An 18787-nucleotide genomic window follows, 5' to 3' on the forward strand; every position below is an offset into this window, starting at 1 on the left:
CATGGGGCAGGGGGCACGGGGACTCTTCTCTGGCCCGGGCCACGGAGCAGGGGACAGCATGGGGGCATCTGTGTGGAGTGGGGACCAGGAGGAGATGGGACATGGTGCCCTCGGTGGCGAGGTCCGCCCGCTTCCTGCCACATCCCGGGCGGTGCTGGAGAGCTGAAGGGGCTGCGGCCGACTGGCCTTTTAGGGAAAACCCTTTGGAAAAGTACTGAGCTCGCTGCACGGGCGGGAGACTGCACTCAGCTGAACCCAGTTACCCGGCAGCCTCTCCTTCCTCCAGGTGTCGTGGAGGAAGCCAGCCTCGGTGCAGGGCAGATGAAGGGCGTGGCCTGCCTGGGGCACCGGGCTTCTTCCTGGAGTGTGGGGCATGGAAATGTGGAAAGAAGATGCTATCAGACACCCCGGGGTTGGCTAGGCACCCAGAGCATGTGCCTGCCCTGGCGAGGGGTGGGGAGACCGGGCTGAGGACGAGCGTTTCCTAGAACACTGGGTACCTGGGAGCACAGAGCCAGCAAGTCGCCGTCCTTTCCTGCGGACTGAGAGGGCTGGGGGGCGGGCGGCAGCCTCTCCAACGGGCCCAGGGGCAGGAGAAGCCTCCCCGTCTGGTCACCCTCCTGGGGGTCACTGCCCCCATACACGGAGCAGTCAGAACCTGGGAGCCACCCACCACCCCGACAGCTGCTGAGGTCAGAGTGAGCCCCCCACCCCGCCCCGCCCCAGCCCTGGGCAGGCCTGAGCAGCGGGGAAATGGAAAAGTGTACACTCACTTTCTTCGGAAAACAGCGGCTAAGGAATCAGGCACAAACCACAGCCAAGCGCACGGTTTCAGGGAAAAGCCTTGGCAGCAGTGATGGAGGGTCAGGGTGGAAAGACGGGCAGAGCCTGGTGAATTCCGGAGGCCTGGATCCCGGGAAGGTCTCAGTCCTGCTCTCTAGGAAGTTCCTAAAATCTCACACCTCCACCCAGGCAGACAAGCGTACTGGGTCGCACAGGCCACGAGAAAGCAGGCAGTGGAGGCAGCCCCCAGGGGTACTCAGAGCATCCTATGCCAGGCCTGCTAAACCTGTCAAGGAGCTGCTCAGGGCCAGTTTTGGGGGCCTCCCAGATTTCCACATTCCTTCTCTCCCCGTCTCCAGAGCTGACCACACCCAAACTCCGTCCCTTTGCTGGGAAGGAAGCACCATAAAGCTGATCATGCATTTTTATACTTAAGTGAGAATGACTGCTATGTTGGACTCTCCCAGGAAATCTCTGGTCTGAATTTCCTTAAAGGGCAGAAGGAATTTTGCAGATGGAATTATGTCTGGGATCTAGAGATGGGGAGACGATCCTGTACTGTCTGGGGTGGAGGGTGGGTAATGTCATCTGGAGGGTTCTTATAAGAAGGAAGCAGAGGGAGGTCTCATGGCTGAAGAGGCCACAGCAGTGGCTTCGAAGAGAGGCTCTGGGAGACACGCTGTTTCCTCCCCTCCTCCAGCTTCAAGAGGCTGCCTAAGGCCTTCCTTTGCAATGAGACACATGATCTCCCGGAGCCTCCAGAAGGAACACAGCTGGCAGATCCCGTTGAGATTTCTGACCTCCGAGCCTGCGGGAGGACGGTTCAGGTGGCTTCACACCCCTGCATTTGCAGTAACCTGCCGCAGAAGCACAGGGAACTAATACGGAGCTGTTGGCAGCCCTGAAGCAGCAGGAAGGACATGGGATTTAGCAATCTTGGAACAGTTATGAAATCCGGTCCGTTTCCTCAGATTTGGTCATGCCATCCCCGCGATATTTCTGAGACTTTGAGGAACTGACGCAGAACATTTGGGGAGAAGGTGCCTCTCTTTTCCCAGAAGCCAAAGAGAGGTGGAATCCAGTAAGTAGCAGGCGAGTCCCCCCCACCCCCACCCCAGGCTCCCATCCCTGTCCCCATTTTAATGACAAGGAAGTCTGAGGTCAGCCAAGGGGAAAAGGCAGGTGCAGAATCACACAGGTAGAAATGGCCAGTGCTGGGTTCTTTCTTAAGGGATTCCCCCTCCCAAGGTCAGACACGGCTCCAGCTCTGGGTACTGGGACGGGCCCAGGGACTCGGAGCCAGTCAGGTGCCCAGCTTCTTGGGGACTTGGGGAGGCTGTGTGCAGGCTTGGAGGTCTGGCTGCAGGAACAGTCCCCCGGGCCCCAGAAAGGTCCTGGCTCCCAACAGCTGTGACTTCCACGCTCAAGTTCGTCCTCAACACAGCAGAACCCCTCCCTTCCTCCTTTACAAGCAGGCTCCCCACCCCCGCCCAGTTCCCCGTCACTATTAACATCTCAGTGTTCTTTAAGTTGTGGGAAAACAGAAAGCTTGGGCTTGGTTAAAAATAGAGGAAATTGGCAGCTTTTTACCGAAGCCTGCGGGGGAGGCAAAGCCAACCGTATCCAGCTCCTACTATGATCTAAGCTATGTGTGCGGAGTCACTCCCTCCACCTTCATGACAGCCTGCGAAGTGTCCCCGTCCCCCCCCAGATCCCAGCCAGTCAGAGAGGTCTCAGCCTGCAAGCGGGAGGCCTGGTTCAGGCTGTGCACTCGGGTCCACGGGCCTGAATCAGCCCCATGGCGCCCCAGAAAGGCTCTGATGTGGGAGGCTGCGTGGAGTGTGGGCTGGGCCCCATTCTCTCCACTGACGCCTGGGAACAGCTGGTGGAGAGGGGTCGGCAAGCCCTGCGTGCCCTCTCCAGGCTGGCCGGAAGCAGGTGCGCCCCCAGCCCCCTTGGAGCAGCGTGGCAGGGGAGGCGGCTCAGGGGAGATGCCTCGGGGAGCAGCAAGGACCTGTGGTCCTTCCCCCTTGCTGCTGCCGCTGCCACTACCACACCTCTGGGCTGACGGAGAGGGAAGGAGGCGTGCAGTCCTGGGAGGGGTGGGGGGGTGCTGAACGCTGGCCTGGTCAGTGGGTGCCACACGGCAAGCATGGGGACTGAGACCAGGCAAACGCAGAGCCAGAACAGAAGCGACAGCCAACTGCCAGGTCGGACTCTGGGGAAGGGGCCCCTGGGGGACTGCTCGGGGCACAGACAGCTGTCACACAGCTGTTTCGGGCATCTTAGGCAGAGCTAGGGGCCCCCTGAGTTCCCTGCAGATGGGAAACTGAGGCCCAGACAGAGGAGGGCCACACCTAAACTTTGTGTGTATCAGGGAACAGCACTGCCCGCCAAACCCTGCAGGACAGAAGCAGAGAGAAGGGAACGCCCGGGAGGAGCTCCCAGGAAGCCCATCTGCAGGTGTCCGGGCAAGCACCCTCAGCGGGCAACACGTGTGTCCGTGCTGGCACACACAGCAGGCAGCCACGGCTCCCTTGTGCCGGGCCCCCTGCTCACCAGGGCTCCCCACCAACACCCTCCCCAGATGAGGACCTAGTGTGGCTGCTTGGGTGATCCCCAACCCCCCGGACCTCCTGCCTAAGGGGGTCAAATCCAGGGCATGTCCACAAGCACGACCCACCAGTGTCTCCTCCCTGATCACCAGGAACAACGTGGCTCACGTCACTCCTGCTCGCCCTGAGGGCACCCCATGGCACCCCAACGCACCTAGGATCACGATTTCCCCCCCACCTGCTGCCACCCAAGTCCCACTTCTACCATCTGTCCATTGTGATGAGAGTCGGCAGAACTTGAGGGAGCCTGTTTTGGTGCCCCAGGCCCTTTGCATGTAACTGTTATCCCTGGAATGCTCTGACCATTGACTATCTACTCTAAAGGACAGACTTGGCCCCACTCACAGGCTGAGGTAGGAGCTGGCCAGCTGCGGGTGTTGGGACAAATCCCTGCTCCCCTCTTACAAGGATACACAAGGCTGCATTCAGGCTAACCCAGGTTCCTGGGACCAGGGTCCGATATCCTAGGGGCCCCGGTTCCCATTTCCAGAGATAACCTCGGGGAGGCAAAGCACCAGACAAGGTGAACGCTTTCCCTTTTCCTCCTGAACACAGCAGATCCCTGACTCACCAAATGAAGGCACAGAAGCAAAAATTAGCCTTTCCATCCTGGGTAATTTTCCCATCACTCACACAGCAGAAAACAACCACCTTGCCATCAAGGAGATATATTAAGCTGTTTAATATCAGGTTTTCGGCTGGCAGATGTTCTAGAAGGGGAGAGAGAGAGGCCTGTCCCTGGCAGCTACTTTAGCATGACCTTTCAGCCATGAGGCCCACTGAGTATTTCCTGCTAATTCTGGCCCCGTGTGGGTGTGGGGGGGTCTGTCTCTTTAGTAAAACACGCTCATCGTATTCAGATCCTCTGGCATACGTTCATCCACCCAGACTCTCCGGATCTGACCCATGTTGCTGGAGCTGCAGCAGCCTCTGTGGGGCTCTGTGGCAGCAAAGGGGGCATGGCCACTCCCCCCATCAGTGCTCACCACACCCGTGGCACATGCACACCAGAGAAACTTTGAGAGTGAGGGCCACAGAAAGGCCTAGAAGAGTGGGGAGGCCCTGGTAGAGTCGTCATGGGGCTGGGAGACCCTGTGTAACACACTCACATGCCCTCAGCCCTGGAAAGCACACCTGTTCCACAAGAATCTGGAGGTGTGACGCTTACAACAAGAACCAAGGCCAGTCGTGAGAACACGGGGTGCACCGGCCTCTGCGGGGCCTGTTGGAAACTGCTGCCGCCGCCCGTGAACACTGTCCCTGCTGCTCTCTCGGCAGCGTTACCAGTACTGCTGGTAATGGTAGCCCACACAGGTCATCCCACGGGGGGGATGTGAGCATCGAGCAACCCGGAAGCAGCCCTCCTGCCTCAGCCTCCCTGTGAGAGGCCGCAGCCTCCCAACGGTCTCCCCTCAACAGTGGGGCCAAAACCACGAAGAAGCCCAAGGAAGCTGGAAAGTTCTACGAAGAGCCCATGCCCGTCCCAGGCCTTGTTTCCTTCCAGAATATTCCACGAGGAACCCACACCCAGTCCTAGGTTGCATACCCTCCAGTTGTGTGGACCCCGCCCCAATCATCTCTCCTGAGGAGAGCTGGTTGACCACACTCCTGCATCCAGCCGTCTTCCTGCGACCGCCAAGCCCATCGCAGCTCCTTTTTCTCTACTAATTCTCCTGGAGGAGATGGGAACCTCCCTTTCTGCATGGACAAGGGGAAGGAGGTGCCTGTGCTCACGGACCCCTGATAGTAGCAGGGGTGGCTTCACCACACCCTGGTGTTGGGCATCTGCCTCAGATTCCCACAGTCCTGGGCTTCCAACCTGTCCTGCTGTCCTTCCTTTCGCCTGTGTGAATGATGTTCTCACCCCACCTGCTCCAGACTCCAGGCAGCCCCAATCCCAGACAGGATCCTCAGGGAAGACCCTGGCAGGACGTCGGTTCCAAGGAAAGGGAGCAAGAGTCCCAGAAACACCCTGGACCCAAGATCATACCTTCAGTCACAAGTTACCAACTAGCAGTTGTATTCTGTGTGGCCTCCAAGGCATTTGGGATGCTTCTCAATTAGTTACCACCATTTTTGAAATTTGAAAGTTAAGCAGAAAAAGAGAGCCATTATTATGAAAAGAGAGCTTATCCTGAAAATTGCATATTAGGACAGATGGTCAAGATCTGGTGAACACAGGCAGCTGCCCCTTCCGGTGGAGTCCGTGCCTGGCAGATTGCCGGCCCCCTCCCCCCTGCCAGCAGGCTCACACAACTTGCATGGTCCTTGTGGGCACTTGAGGGTGCAACCCACACTTTAAATGCAATGAACTCCCTCTAGCCAGCACACAAATGGCTTTGTTGGCACACCCAGGAGATGGTGGAGCAACCTGGGCCCCAATGGGATACCCGAGCCCTGGCATCATCAGGATGGTCATCAAGAACGTGGATGCTGGGTGCCTGGGTGGCTCAGTGGGTTAAGCCTCTGCCTTCGGCTCAGGTCATCATCTCAGGGTCCTGGGATCGAGCCTCACATCAAGCTCTCTGCTCAGTAGGGAGCCTGTTTCTCTCTCTCTCTCTCTCTCTCTCTCTACTTGTAACCTCTCTGTCAAATAAATAAATAAAATCTTTAAAAAAAAAAAAAAAAGGAAGAAGAAGAACATGGATGTTCCTCGTGAATTTTCTTGAGGTAGCCTGGCTTTCAAATACTCCTCCACCAGGAACAGATTTTCATGTGCCACTGAAGGCCTTAATTATTTTGGTAGCATGGTCTTTACTTTATGCAACAGGAAACTACAGTCGGTGGGGGGGCGGTGGTCAATCCAGCTCCTGCGAGTTTTATAAATAAAGCTTTACTGACAGCCATTGTTTGGCTGCTTCTGGGCTCGGAGAGCAGACCCAAGGAGCTGAGACACAGACCATATGGCCTACAAGACTTAAAATACCTATCGGCGGGCCTTTTATAGAAAAAGTCGCCGGATCCCTGAGCCATGCAGGAGAGGCCAAAGTCACCTTCTTTAGGAGCATTCTTTGGTGTCTGTATTTCGGTTCCTTGTTTACAACATTAAAGCTCACCGGGGTAGGAATGATCTGATGAGGGTTGGGAGAGGGAGGACTGGGGACACCAGGAGGGGCTGGGGGGCCGGACCCCTGGGTTGCTCACTTGCCTCGAGGGGGAGAAAGCCCAGAGCAGTCTCCCACAGTTCAGCCCACAACACCTCTGGGAGGAAACGCTGCATTTTCCGCCAGAAACCTGGTGCTGCTCCCTCCAGCACAGACCCGTCTCAGCACCAGGCACCCCCGTCCCAACTGGTCCCCAGCACTTACTTCATGGGTTTGAACAGCGCCTGCCCATAATTCTGGAATGTCATGATGAGTTTGAGCTGCGTGCCCCCCGACTTCATGGCTGCAAGGGAGAGGGAAAGAGACACGGGGTCACTTGCTGCGTGCAGACTCCCCCCTCTGTGGGCAAGTGAGACCAGCTCCCACCCTGGTCCCACAGCCCCACCTGGACATCTGGGTGTGTCTGAGGGCCCCCATACTGCCTGGAAAGTTTGGGGTTTCCTGCAATAATGCGGATACACACTCCCACCTGACATCAGATGCTGGGGCAGAATCTCTCAGATGGTCTTAGCCACGGCCAGAGGGCAGCTTCTGGGAAGGCTGGCCACGTACATGCGCCCACCGGCAACACCTCCCCTGCCCCAGACACCTGCATGACCTACTCACCCACCTGCCCCACCCCATACCACTGCTTGCCCAGTCTGAGTTTCTGGGGTTCTACAGGAAGCCTGAGTGGGGTTAGTCTGAGGAGACCGAAGGCCCCACTCATCACAGGGGGCTCCACATGGATGCTATGGGGGATGGAGGACTCCAAAAGCATCATGGTGGCTTCTCACCTGCCACGCCAGCTCAGAGGCTAAAGAATTCCTGAAAATGTCTGCTCTTCCCCCCAGACTGTGGCTCTCCTTTATGCTGATGGAGCTGAAGGAAGGAGCACACTCAAGGGTTTCCATGAACCGTGGGGTGAGAGGTTGGGCCTGGACTGTGGCCCCCTCAGGAGCCGAGCTGGCTCGCCTGCCGCACCTCCACATGGTGAGGGCTCCAGACCGTGGGAAATGGGCCACACGGCCTGTTGCCTCCATGCCAGGCACCAGCTGTGCCACTGTTGCCAGAGGAACAAGGGACAGGCAAGGTATCCCCACCAGAGTCTGCGCCCGTGTGGCAGGACAGACTGTAAAGTGTAAACATGGAGATGACCTCAGGCTTCTGTGCAAGAGGGCAGTAGGCTTGAGGGGCCCTCGGAAAGGCCTCTCTGGGAAGGTGACACTTATGCCGCTCTCAGCGAGGACAGAGGCTGGCCCGAACACACAGGATTTGAAGAAGGAGGGAGCCAGGCACATTCACAGCCTGAAGGAAGGTCCTGAGGTCCACCCGGCCCAGTGGGTAGGAAGGAAGTGGGTCCTTTCCACAGGGAGGGAGTGGTCGGCGCTGGGCAGCAGAACGGCCAGGAACCAGGCCCATGCCGTCCCCCACCACAGAGGGGGCTGGCTGCGAGGATGGAAGGTGGAAGCCGGGGGAAGGAGGCTAAGGCAGCCAGAGTGGACACCGGTGGCTTGGATGGCAGAGATGGGGGAAATGGAAAAACTAAAGAAATACCAGGGGGTCCAAGGAACCATGTGGTGGTAGGTGTGGGGTGTGGAGGGAAGAGAGGAACCTAGGTGGACTCCAGCCAGAGCAGTGGCGGATGGGGAGGAACGTGCATGGAAGTGAAGATTGAGGCCAGGTGAGTAGCGATGAATGAGGGGCGCCATGCTGCGGGAGCCACATGGGGGTGGGTGCCTGCTCGGTGCCTGCTCGGCCCCCTTCCTGGAGCCGTGGTGAATGTCAAGACACGTAAGGATAATGCATGACTTAATCTGTCAGTTCTACAGGTCGACCATACGCAGCTAGAGCAAGCGGAGTTGGGGTAGGGGGACCATCACATTTGCCTCGAGCGGCTGCTACCACCAGCAAGCGGGTAATGCTCGTGAAGCATCTAGAATGGGGCATGGGGCAGGGCCCATGGCCTGTTCAAGACTGTCACGGGACTGCAAAGGAGGACCAGGCGTCCTGAGCTCCCTGAGCATCTTGGGTGGCTCTCGTGGCCTCTGGGAGGGCCAAGGCCCAGCCCCACTCCTGGGCTCCCGACCCAGCCACTTGCTCATTCCTTCCTCTGCAACATCTGTGGCCGGGAGAGCCTGGCTGCCTTGGACGCGCCCTGGTCTCGGGGTCCAGCAGGTGGAGCTGAGGGCACCGGTGCCCTAGACCAGTATGTGACTTGGGTCTGTGGGAGGCTCTTGCAGCCTCAGAAAACAACCCCCAACCCCTGAAAAATTCCACTTTGCTCCAGAACACTGGAAATAAGGTAAAAAGGCGCAGCCCTTGGGAGGGGGGGATCCCACGGAGAAGTACAATGCACGGGGAATCCCATGGAGGGAATGCTACGTAGTCCTCATAACGGTACCAGAGACTCTCGAACGATGTGGCAAACTGCTCCTTATCTTATCATTAAGCAGAGCAGCTTAGGAAGCGTGTGTGCTGTGTGAGCTGCCTTTTCTGGAAGGTGTGTATGCAAGCACGTGAGAAAATCTGGATGCCTAATTAAGAAGCCCCAGCCCCAGCCCAGTGCTCACCCCCCACGGGCAGAACCACAGAGGGTTCTAATTTCCTTTTTTCCCTTATCTGTGCTTTCTAAATTTCAACAATGAACATTTATTACGTTTTTTAATAAGATGAAAACAGAAGTGATCATTAAGAAAATTAGTGGCCTGATTAAGCCCCATTCGATGTCCCCATTTCCATGTAATAACTGGGGTCACACATGTGCTGTCGGGGACAGCACATCAGCTCTCTCCAGGGCCTGCAATCCTGGTTTTCTTGAATAATAAATTATTATGCAAATCTGGTCGGTTGAGTCATTCTTGTTCTGGAAGCAGATCTGAGTGCCCTGCTGACCTGTGTTTTCTGCTGCATTACCAGTTCCTCTCCACGGACCAAGCAAGTAACTAGAAATTAATGGGCCTTAGCATCTGCAAAGGCCAGGCTTTTGCTAGTGGCCCTGGACACCACCTTTCTCTTGTCTGGGGACATGTGCCTTCCCACTCGGGGCCACTATTCACTCTGCCAAGCTGGGGTTGACAACTTGGAGACACCTGGAAATCAGGTACGGGCAAAGCCCACATGCAAATGGCCAACAGTCATGGCAAAGGCCAAGTGTTCCTCTGGGATGGGTGGGAGGCAGATGCCCCCACAGGTCTGTGCTTGGGGTGAATGTCCTGGCTCTGCTGTCACCAATGGGCCTGGGGAGAGGGTTAGGGCCAAGGGCCCCGGTGGCAGAGCCTGGACCCTAACCAGCCCTTGAGAAGGAGGGTGTGAGTTTGGGGTTTCTTCCTGAAGTCAGACTTGAGAAATCTGGCCTGCACCCGTGTCGGAGAGAGGCCGTGGAAGCGGAGGCCAACTTCTGGGAGAAGCCAGGTGTGCAGCAGGGGTCCCGTGTGAGAGCTGGTGGATGTTCCCTAACCTGGTTGGGTCTCCATGTTTCTCAGGGGACAGAGGCCTGTTGAAACATGGCTAACCTCTGCCCTGGGGGGCAACTGACTGAGCAGTGAGCCCACTGTGGGCTCGTGGACGCGCTAAGGCCTCCAGTGGCCACGTCCCCAGAAGACACTCACCCCAAACAAGCCCCATCAGCCAACTTTTCTCCATCTCCACGGCCCCACCCAAATCTGGGCCTCACTGTCCTCAAATCACCAGCACCCACGAGGGGCACCTAACTGGGGGTCTGGTTCCCTCAAGCCCCATGGAGGGCACCTGTCATATACGCTCTCCCCTCCCCTGCTTGCCTCCTGCAGGCACATCCCACCATCCAGACCACGGATGTCGGCTCTGTCTTTCCTGCTGTCCCTCCAGAGCCATATCTGCCAGCTACGCGTTCATATATGGTATCAATTAGCACGGACTACCGATCATTAATGACATGCACCAGTAGTTATACACGCTCACACACACTAACAGAACTAATATGCTAATGTTTGCATATTTGTATGCCATGAGCACTAAGACATCTGGACACCGGAGAGTTTGCTGTCTTTCCCCAGAACACAGCTCCCCTCAGAAGACCCAGAATGGGAACTGCATTTCTTAGGGTCCTCCTAGGAAGGGTCGAGTAAACCAAGCACCAAGAGCAGCCCCAGGAGAAGAGAGAGAGACCCAAAAGGAAAAGGGGTGCCATCCCGGCTGGGGAACTTGATGGCACCACACCAAGGAGGCGTGAGCGCTGGGAGACACGGGACGCTGGGCTCTGTCCTTAGTTCATCCCGCGTTGCACACCTCGGTGCTGGAAGGGACAAGTCACTTGAATCACTCAGCAACTGGTTTCCCGTGGAAGCCAGGATCAGCATCGCCAGGCTCCCCGTTTCTAACAGGAACCCCCAACCCATGTTTTGGTGAGCCACCTCTTTTAAAGGAAAGAAATCTGCTTAAGAGACTGGTGGCCCACGCAAACATGCCCACGTGTAAGGCACTGCCAGGCCACCCGTGGGGGCTTCTGTCACCTCCTCTGAGAAGTGTGAGCCATGCCTGTCCTCAGGGATCATGGCCAGGCAAGTGGTCTGAATTTTTTCCCAGCCCTGCCTTGTCTCAAGGCCCAGGATGGCTCAGATCTGGGGGATGTGATGCCAGGAGCCCTTAGGTCAGCCGTGGTCTTCCTTGCCCACCCCAGACGCCTCCCCCCGATCACAGTGTTCTAGAGCCCTGGGTACCATGCAGAGCCCCTTCTCCTGCCCCTGGGCCTTGAGAGACATGGGCCCTCAGAGAGCAGCACAGTGTGTGTCTATCTGTCCATCATTGGGAGACACCCCGGGGCTGGCCTTGAGGGGGTTGCTACGAGCCAGGGACTGGAGGAGACTCTGAGGGCTGGGGTCCTCCTGCTCGGCCTGCTGTGAGACCTTGTCAGGCCTCCACCAGACGTCAGTCCCTCGCATGCACGCCCAGGATGCTGGAGCAGTAACTGCACTGCCCCCCCTCCCGCCCCTCTCAAGACTGCTGTGTGGCCGCTCACTTTTATCATGATAATTAAACTGACTTAAGGGAGGAAAGAGGGCACTGCCCCAGAAGGCATCCGGCACCCTCCCTGGAGCTAGAAGGAACACCATGGGAACACACCCAGCAGAGCCCAGCTGTTGTCTGCTGGAGATGGAGAAAGCAGGTGCCCAGGGCCCTTGACTGGGCTTTTGTTCTTGATCTTGGACTAGACGGTTGCAGGGAAAACTGAGGAGGCGCCCAGCTATTTGTCACCTTCCGCCTGCCTTGCCTGCAGTCTTCCCTCCCGTCGGTCTGGGGTGGTCTGTGTCCTTCCTCCCAGAGGACCTAGTGCCTCCGGCAAACTGAGCATTTTCAGTTGTCGCCCCCGCCCCTCCATGCGGGAGAGCCAGGACCTGGAGACTGGGACCCACTGCCACCACCCAGGGTGGGAGGGGGACTGTGAGCTCTCTGGGGCTGGAACTGCCCTCCTGAGGAGCCGGCCTCTAACCAGTTAGGGCGGCACCCAGGCCCTCAGGCAGCTGCCCGCCCTGGGCTGCCCCAGCCGCAGTCGCTGTCCCCGGGAGCTCGTGACCGTCAGTCCTGGATGCTAGCTAGATGGGTGAGCGCCCAGGACTCGGGTCCTGGGGACCACAGCTCCTTTGTTCAGGCCCTGCCACAGCTGTGTCCCAACCCGGGGGGAACAGCGGTGGCATCTCTCAGCCAGAGGCCGTCTGAGTCCTCTCCGAGTCGGTGTGACTTCTTTTCCCTTTCCAGCAATCCCTGCTACAAAGCAGTTAATTGTGTCATTTATCCTTTGCACCCGTAATTGTGCATGAGAGCTACTTAATGATGCCCGGCCGGAGCCGAAGGCGCCGCGTGCCTGATCTCAGGCTGAACAGAGGTAGATAACGTCCCGAGCCTGTTTAAAGGCAGTGAACGGCCATTACAGAGCAGCCAGGAGCCCGGCTATAAATAAACCTGCCCGCAGTGGCTGCTGTACCGGAGGCCACACGGGCTTCGCCACGCGGATCCAGTGGCTCTGAATGGGGAGAGTGAGCGGGACTCTTCCAGCAGGAAGCTCTGGAAAACTTGCAGGCGCCGTTCCTGGTCCCAACGGTGTTTCTGGGCTCGCCCCTCCTAGGGACCACTGAAGCTAGACGGTAAGGGGACAGAGACCTGAGCTGGGAGCAGGGCCTCCCTTTCCAAACTGGCCCGGCCAGCTCTGCTAAGCCAAGGGCCCACTAGGGGCTGCTGTCTCCAGCAGGGGCTTGGGTCAAACATCCGACTGGACGCGGAGGCAGACACAGCCTGGAAAGCGTGCATCGCGAAGAGATGCCCGCAGCCCAGCCCAGGGCTGGCCCCTCCCCTGCTGCTCCCTGTGGACCAGGCCTTTTCACAAGCGCAAACTCATTGGGGAGCTCACCGAAACAGCAGGGAGAGCGGGGTAAAGGCCTCCACAGGCTCGTCCGCACAGGCTGCTGCGGTCAAGGAGGCCCTGGCCTGCCCCCGAAACCCTCCACCCTCCCCGCACACCGACACCTACTGGCAGGGATGCTCTTTGGGCTCTGTTTTCACCTTCCAAACAGCTGCAGGTTGTTTGTTCCCTGAGCGCTACGGTGAACTTGGCCACGTTTGGGAATCCCCGCAGCCCCGTGTCCACCCCAGACCCTGCCCTTGAGTGGGGACCCGGCATGCACAGGGTGCAAAGATCTAGTTACTACTTATAAGCTTGGTCACGGGCACCGTCTTATCAGAACAAATGCAAGGTACCCGAGCAGCCACAAGCCCACTTGACAGATAGGGAAACCGAGGCAGAGAGGGGAGCCACGGAGAGCTGTGGAGCGGGATCTTGTAACATTGTACTTCCCTGAAAACCATTTCTAAAGTTTCAAACATTGCTCTTGTTTTCCCAGAAAGCCCAGCCCCGCCCTGCTGCCTTGCATGACTAACGCCTACACTTTGTTTAAGCCCCGGTCAGACGTCTTTTCTTAGACAAGGGGCTCCATACCTCTCCCAGAGCCATGTGAATCGTGTTCAAGGCATTTAGTCTTCCTTACCGCGTCTCTGTTTCCTGTCCCCCTGCCCGGGCCTCTCAGGTCAGCAGAGACGTCTTACTGAGGCTCATTCATGCTCGTACCCACCACCCAGAAAGGGGTCTCCAAGGCCAGGGGTGTCCGAGGAAAGCTGCTGAACGGGTGAACGAGTCGGTCAAGTCCCTGGATACTTCTCTAATGGCCCTGTCTACTCTCAGGAGTGAAGGGGGGCACCCCGGCCGTGCCTGTCCATGGGACAATCTCTGTCGTGCACACAGACTGCTTCCCAGCACCCCCAGAAGGCTGTGGCGTCTGCAGGGAGGGCAGGAGGGAGTCTGGTCTTCACACGGGGAGGGCCGGGGATGCCTGGGCTCTGGGGAGATGCTCAGACCCCTCCTGTGCATCAGCTAAGAAAGGATACCCCGGCTTATTCCTGCGCACTCCCCTTCACGAAGGGGGGCGATCACGCGCTAGACAGAAGCCACATAGCCAGGCAGGTGCCCCAGAGACAGCTCAGTACTGGGCAGAAATAGCCAAAAATAGTGCTGAGAGATGTCTGGAAAACCCACTTGCCAGCTGCACTCCCCTGTCTCAGCGAGTGGATGAAGCCCCAGGACACGGGGACCTGTGCGGCATCAGTGTTGTTTAGAGGAATACCAAGGAGATGGAGTCTGACTGCCCGCTCTACACATTGGGAGGGGACAGGATCTACCCTCACGTTACCCCGGCTGGCCTCCGTCCACCCCACTCCTGGCTGTGTGTCCCTAGGCCAGCTCCCTGCAAAGCCCCCAGGACTGTTCTTTCCACAGCCCGTCCCTCACTGCCTCCTCAAGCCACCGGTGACTAATGCGGACCTTCACAGGCAATCGCCTACAGGCCCAGGAACAATGGCACCGAACCTCCACGCTCTGAAACCACTGGGGACACATTTCCCTGAAATCAGTAATTGGATGCCTTTTTTCTGTCCAGTTCAGCAGATCTCAAAGTGCTCAGCAATGTGGCCTCTGAATTACTAAGTGAACAGGCCTCTTCTCTGCCTGAGACAGAGCTGAGCCCTGATCCCTGCCAGTGCTCAGGAAGTTGAAGGAGCGGCTGGTGGAGCTCTGCCCTGTCTCCCTGCTGTGCTGAGGGAGTGGCCCCGGCCTCCAGGGACACAAGCCCCCTTTTCACCCCTGGAGCAGGGAGACCTGTCCTCCGGAAAGTGCCTCTCCTCGGGTGGATAAGCAGAACGTAGCAGGAAGGGCTGTGCGGCATCTGTCCCTCCCTCACTGGCCTAGCGAGGGCAGCGGTAGCCCCTGGACCACACGGACAGCATCGAGGGTGTCCCTCCCCTCCCTTCGAGGCCCTGCAGGCGTGTCCCTCTAGAAGACTGCCCGTTTTGGTCACTCCAGAGATAACGTTCCATCAAGGTGCAATGGCTCCCCAGCTGCCCTGCAAAGGACAGCCAGCCCCCAGCACCCTGACGCCCTCGGGAAGCTCGGGGAGGGCACCTACCCACACTGGTTATCTTCTGAGCACCGAGGTCGCGCAGGAGGGCTTCGATGGCTGGGTTATGCCTGGAGTAGAGTTCATACCGGTTAATGCCGATGTGGAACTTGAGCCAGTTGGGGTAGGAGTCCACAGCCGCCTCCCCCGTGGGCAAGAAGTCTTCATTTTCAGTGCCTTCACGTGGCCTACAGGACATGCAGAGGACCCAGAATCAGCGGGGAAAGAATGGAGTCGTTCCAAAGCCAAGGTTCTAACTGTGGATCCAGACAAACGTTGATGTGTTCACAGATGCCTCTGCCCAAACAGGACCTTGCGAACGTCCCTACTTTTTCTGCAGCTGTTGTTCTACTAACTAATAACATATCTAAACTGTAATTCTCACTTACCGTCAGGAGACGTCCAGACAGCTATAACTAAAATCAAGACCGAGCCCAGAGCGTCCGTGCCAGGCCCTACCGCGTCTGCACTGGGGTCACGAAACAGCCCAACAAGTGTGATGTCAGCTTGGGGTCTGAGAGGCTGTCAGCTCTTCCTGGGGACAGATGAGCGAGCCATCTTTGACCACGAACCGTGTGCACGCCGGAGACACACCCCGCCTGTCAGAAACCTTCCCCGGGCGCTCTGTTTTGCTTCCAACAACCAAAGGGAGAAATGATGCAAGAAGCTAAATTTGATTTTAACGAGAGCAGTCTTGGGTGGGGAGCGAGGAAAGAGGTAGGCACTCGCTCCAGCTGAGACCCGAAGTCAGGACCTGCCGCCCACATGGCCCTGACATCTCTGGAGGCAACGGGCCCCTCTGGGGGAAGACAAAGCCTATTTGCTGCTGAGCCAAACGGAAAGTGGAACTTGTCTTAGCTCCAACCCACCTGCAGACGAGATCCTTCTGGCCCCAAGTCCTCTCCCACAGGGGCCACATCCTGGACCCCCAGTCCTGGGCTCTGTCTCTCCTGTGAGGAGCCCTGAGCCTGGGCCACTGCTCTGATTCTCAAGTTTCTGAGCATTTCCTTGAACCTGGCCAGCACACAAAGCTCAGAGGCCACCAAACACTTTGGTGTATTTAGATGGAAAAGCCTGGGCCTGGTCAAATTTCAGGGTAGAAAGGATTTTTATGCGACGGCCTTCCCCCTGCATGGCAGGGGTGATATCTACCTGCAGCAGGTATTTGTTCTGGCCTTGCTGCTAGTTAATATTTCACTCCGGGCTGCAGCATGGGCTCATGCTGGTCTGTGTGGCTGAGGAGGGCGAGGGGGAAGGGTTTAAGCCAGGACAGTTTAAAGAGATGCTCCTGAGAATGCTTCTCCCCTTTTATGAAGATGTCACCCAACACAGCTGGCAGGGTTCCAAGGGCAGCTGCTTTGGGCACCCCGGTTGGGAGAACCCTTTTGTTATGCCTCACTGGGGCCAGCACGCCCCTCTGCTAATTTTGTTCTCAGCCACCAGCTTACAAGACTCATTAGGCTTCTGCAGACTCTCCTGACGTGTCCACCAGAGTAATGTCCCCGAGCATCTGAAAGCTTGGCGCCAGCAGCTCCCCAGGGTAAGGTTAGGGACAGGCCCTCCCATTCACTCCCTTGCCAGCTTGTGCATGCACTGCCTGACTTAGTTTCGGGAGCCAGGACCCCGCAGGGACCCCGCAGGCCACCCTGCCCTCCCGCAGAGTCAGCACCGACCCTCCCTGGACTCCACAGGGAGCAGCTCCCAAACCACCCAGCAGCCCTTCTCAAGGAGGCAGTCGTTCTGGAGACAAAGGCACTGCCCTGAGCAAGAGGCAGCATGCTCTCCTGCTCCACAAACCTCCCTTGCTGGAGAGGGGTGCTGGGGTGGGGGTTGAGCACTCTGCCAGGGGGGTTCCTGCCGGTTCCCGAGCCCCTGGGCCTCTTTAAACGAGGCCTGGGATGTGCAAGGCCATTTCCTGGGAAGGCGAGAACAGATTAACAGCTCCTTGACGGTGTGGGGCCTGCGAGCACCCACCCTGAGCTGCCCTCCGCCTCACTCACCAGTCAGGATTCTCCGCGGCAGCCTTGGGGTTGAACCTGATGTCGCTGTTCACATTGAAGAGGACGTCGTCCTCCGTTAGCGGTGGAACCGGCACCTGGTAGAGTGGGTGTTCAAACAGCCGGGCCAGGAGAGAGCTGTCCCCGCTGGGGCCAGGGGGCGGCGCCGACCGACTGAGTCCGGGGTCTCGGAGCAGCGGCCGGTGCGCGGGATCGCGGGGCCGGGGACCGCCGGAATTCTGACCCTGCAAGGCGTTTTCGGCGGGTTCGGCTGCCGCGGGCAGTTTCTCCAGCGAGTGGGATGTGAGATTGGAGGAAGGGTCGGAGCTGAAGTCCTGCAGGATCCGCAGCGTGTGTTTGTTGGGCCAGCCCGCGTCGCCGGCTGCGGAGGAGGCGGCAGGGGGCTCCCCCGGGCGGCCCCGCGCCTTGGCCCAGGCAGGCGCCGCCGCCTCGACCGCGGGTTGCGCGCACGAGCAGCCGGGCTCCCCCGAGGGCCGCACGGCGCGCCGCTCCAGTTTGGGCAGCAAGTCCAGCACGATGTGCAGCGCGCAGGCCACCAGGAACACCATCAGGATGAGCACGCGGAACCTGCGCACCAGGATCATCTTCATGGCCGCGCCGGAGAGCGCGGCCTGGGACTCCGGGCGCCCTCCCAGAGCGCGCTCCACCGGTGCCCCAGCTAGCCTCGGCTTGGCACGAACGCAGTGCCAAGGCACAGGTCAAGGTCCATCTGGCGTCGGACAGCTACCAGCTCCAGGGTTGTCCCCCCGCCCACACCACGTGTAGGGCGCCCACCGCCAAAGAGTCCGCTCGCCCGGCCATCTCTGGCCGTACCCTCTCGTCTCTTCGGAGTGGCCGCGCCCTCAGCGGCCGGGCCCAGAGGCCCTGGTCCACGGAGCTGGGTGCGCAGCCGGGTGAGGCACCGCGCACTCAGCGGCCGGCTTGGGGTCTCTGCGCTCATCCGGCGCGCTGGGGCCTGACGCGGCGGCCCATCTAGGCCAGGGCGCGGCGGCCTGTGGGTGGCGGTGGAGATGGCGCGGTGCAGTCCCCTCCGCGGCTCCGTGGGCCACACCAAGCGCCGGGCCGGCCAGGCGGAGAAGGGGCGGCTCCTTCGGGCAAGGCTCGTTTCTCTCACGCAGCGGTCCGGAGGCTGGGACCTGGAGGGGGAGCAGGGCGCAGAGCCGCGGGGACAAGGAGGTGGTAGGCACGGGTCTGGGGGGCGCTCGGAACGGCCGGGGAGGTCCCCGGGCAGGTGCAGCTGCCGTCCCCGGAGCGCAGTGCCCGCGCGGCCGAGCCTCTCGGCGCCCCGCGCCCCGGCCAGCAGATATCCGAGAGCCGCGGAGCCGCCCCCCGCGTCAGCGCCCGCAGATTGGCGGAGACGCAGCCCCGCGAGTCACCGCCAGGCCTGAGCCGACTCCGCTCCCTCTCCTTTCTCCTCCCCTCGGCCGCGCCCCGCGTTGCCTCTGCAGCTCCCGGCCGGCTAAAGAGAGGGCGCCTTCTTCCCTTGGTGGCCGAGAGAAGACGGAGAGACCCAAGAGACAAAGGCCGGAGGGCTCGGGTGCGGCGAGCCGGCTCCCGCAGGACGGGGAGCGCGCGCGGACGCTGTCGAGGGGGCCTCTCCGGCCAGGCCCCGGGGCGCGGGACCTCCGCCCGCCTGGGGCCGGCCGCCGCCAGCTGCAGCCTCCGGGCTCCTCCCCAGATGAGCTGAGGGCCGGAGCCCAGGCCAAGTCCCTCCCCGGAGCAGCTGGGCGTCTGCGCTGCAGGATGAGCTCCCTGCCGGGAGGCGACCTTGTGCCCCCCACCCCGGGAGGCCCCCTGCGCGCCCCGCA

At 59.3% G+C, this 18787-nt stretch overlaps 1 protein-coding gene across 1 annotated transcript in view; it reads right to left on the reverse strand.

Annotated features, from left to right (window-relative positions):
* The window catches only part of LOC309857023 (extracellular serine/threonine protein kinase FAM20C-like), a 36936-nt gene extending 19049 nt beyond the window's left edge, over window positions 1-17887 (reverse strand). Inside the window, exons 1-3 of the mRNA XM_082749924.1 lie at window positions 16962-17887; window positions 14971-15149; window positions 6707-6785 (exon numbers count right to left, since the gene is read on the reverse strand). Coding sequence (XP_082606050.1) covers window positions 6707-6785; window positions 14971-15149; window positions 16962-17569 — 866 coding nt within the window. The 5' untranslated portion in view covers window positions 17570-17887. The remainder of the gene's footprint in view (window positions 1-6706; window positions 6786-14970; window positions 15150-16961) is intronic.
* Window positions 17888-18787: the final 900 nt, after the last annotated feature.

This window comes from Mustela nivalis (genome assembly GCF_964662115.1).
Source record: "Mustela nivalis genome assembly, contig: HAP1_SCAFFOLD_223, whole genome shotgun sequence".
NCBI classification, from domain to species: Eukaryota; Metazoa; Chordata; class Mammalia; order Carnivora; family Mustelidae; genus Mustela; species Mustela nivalis.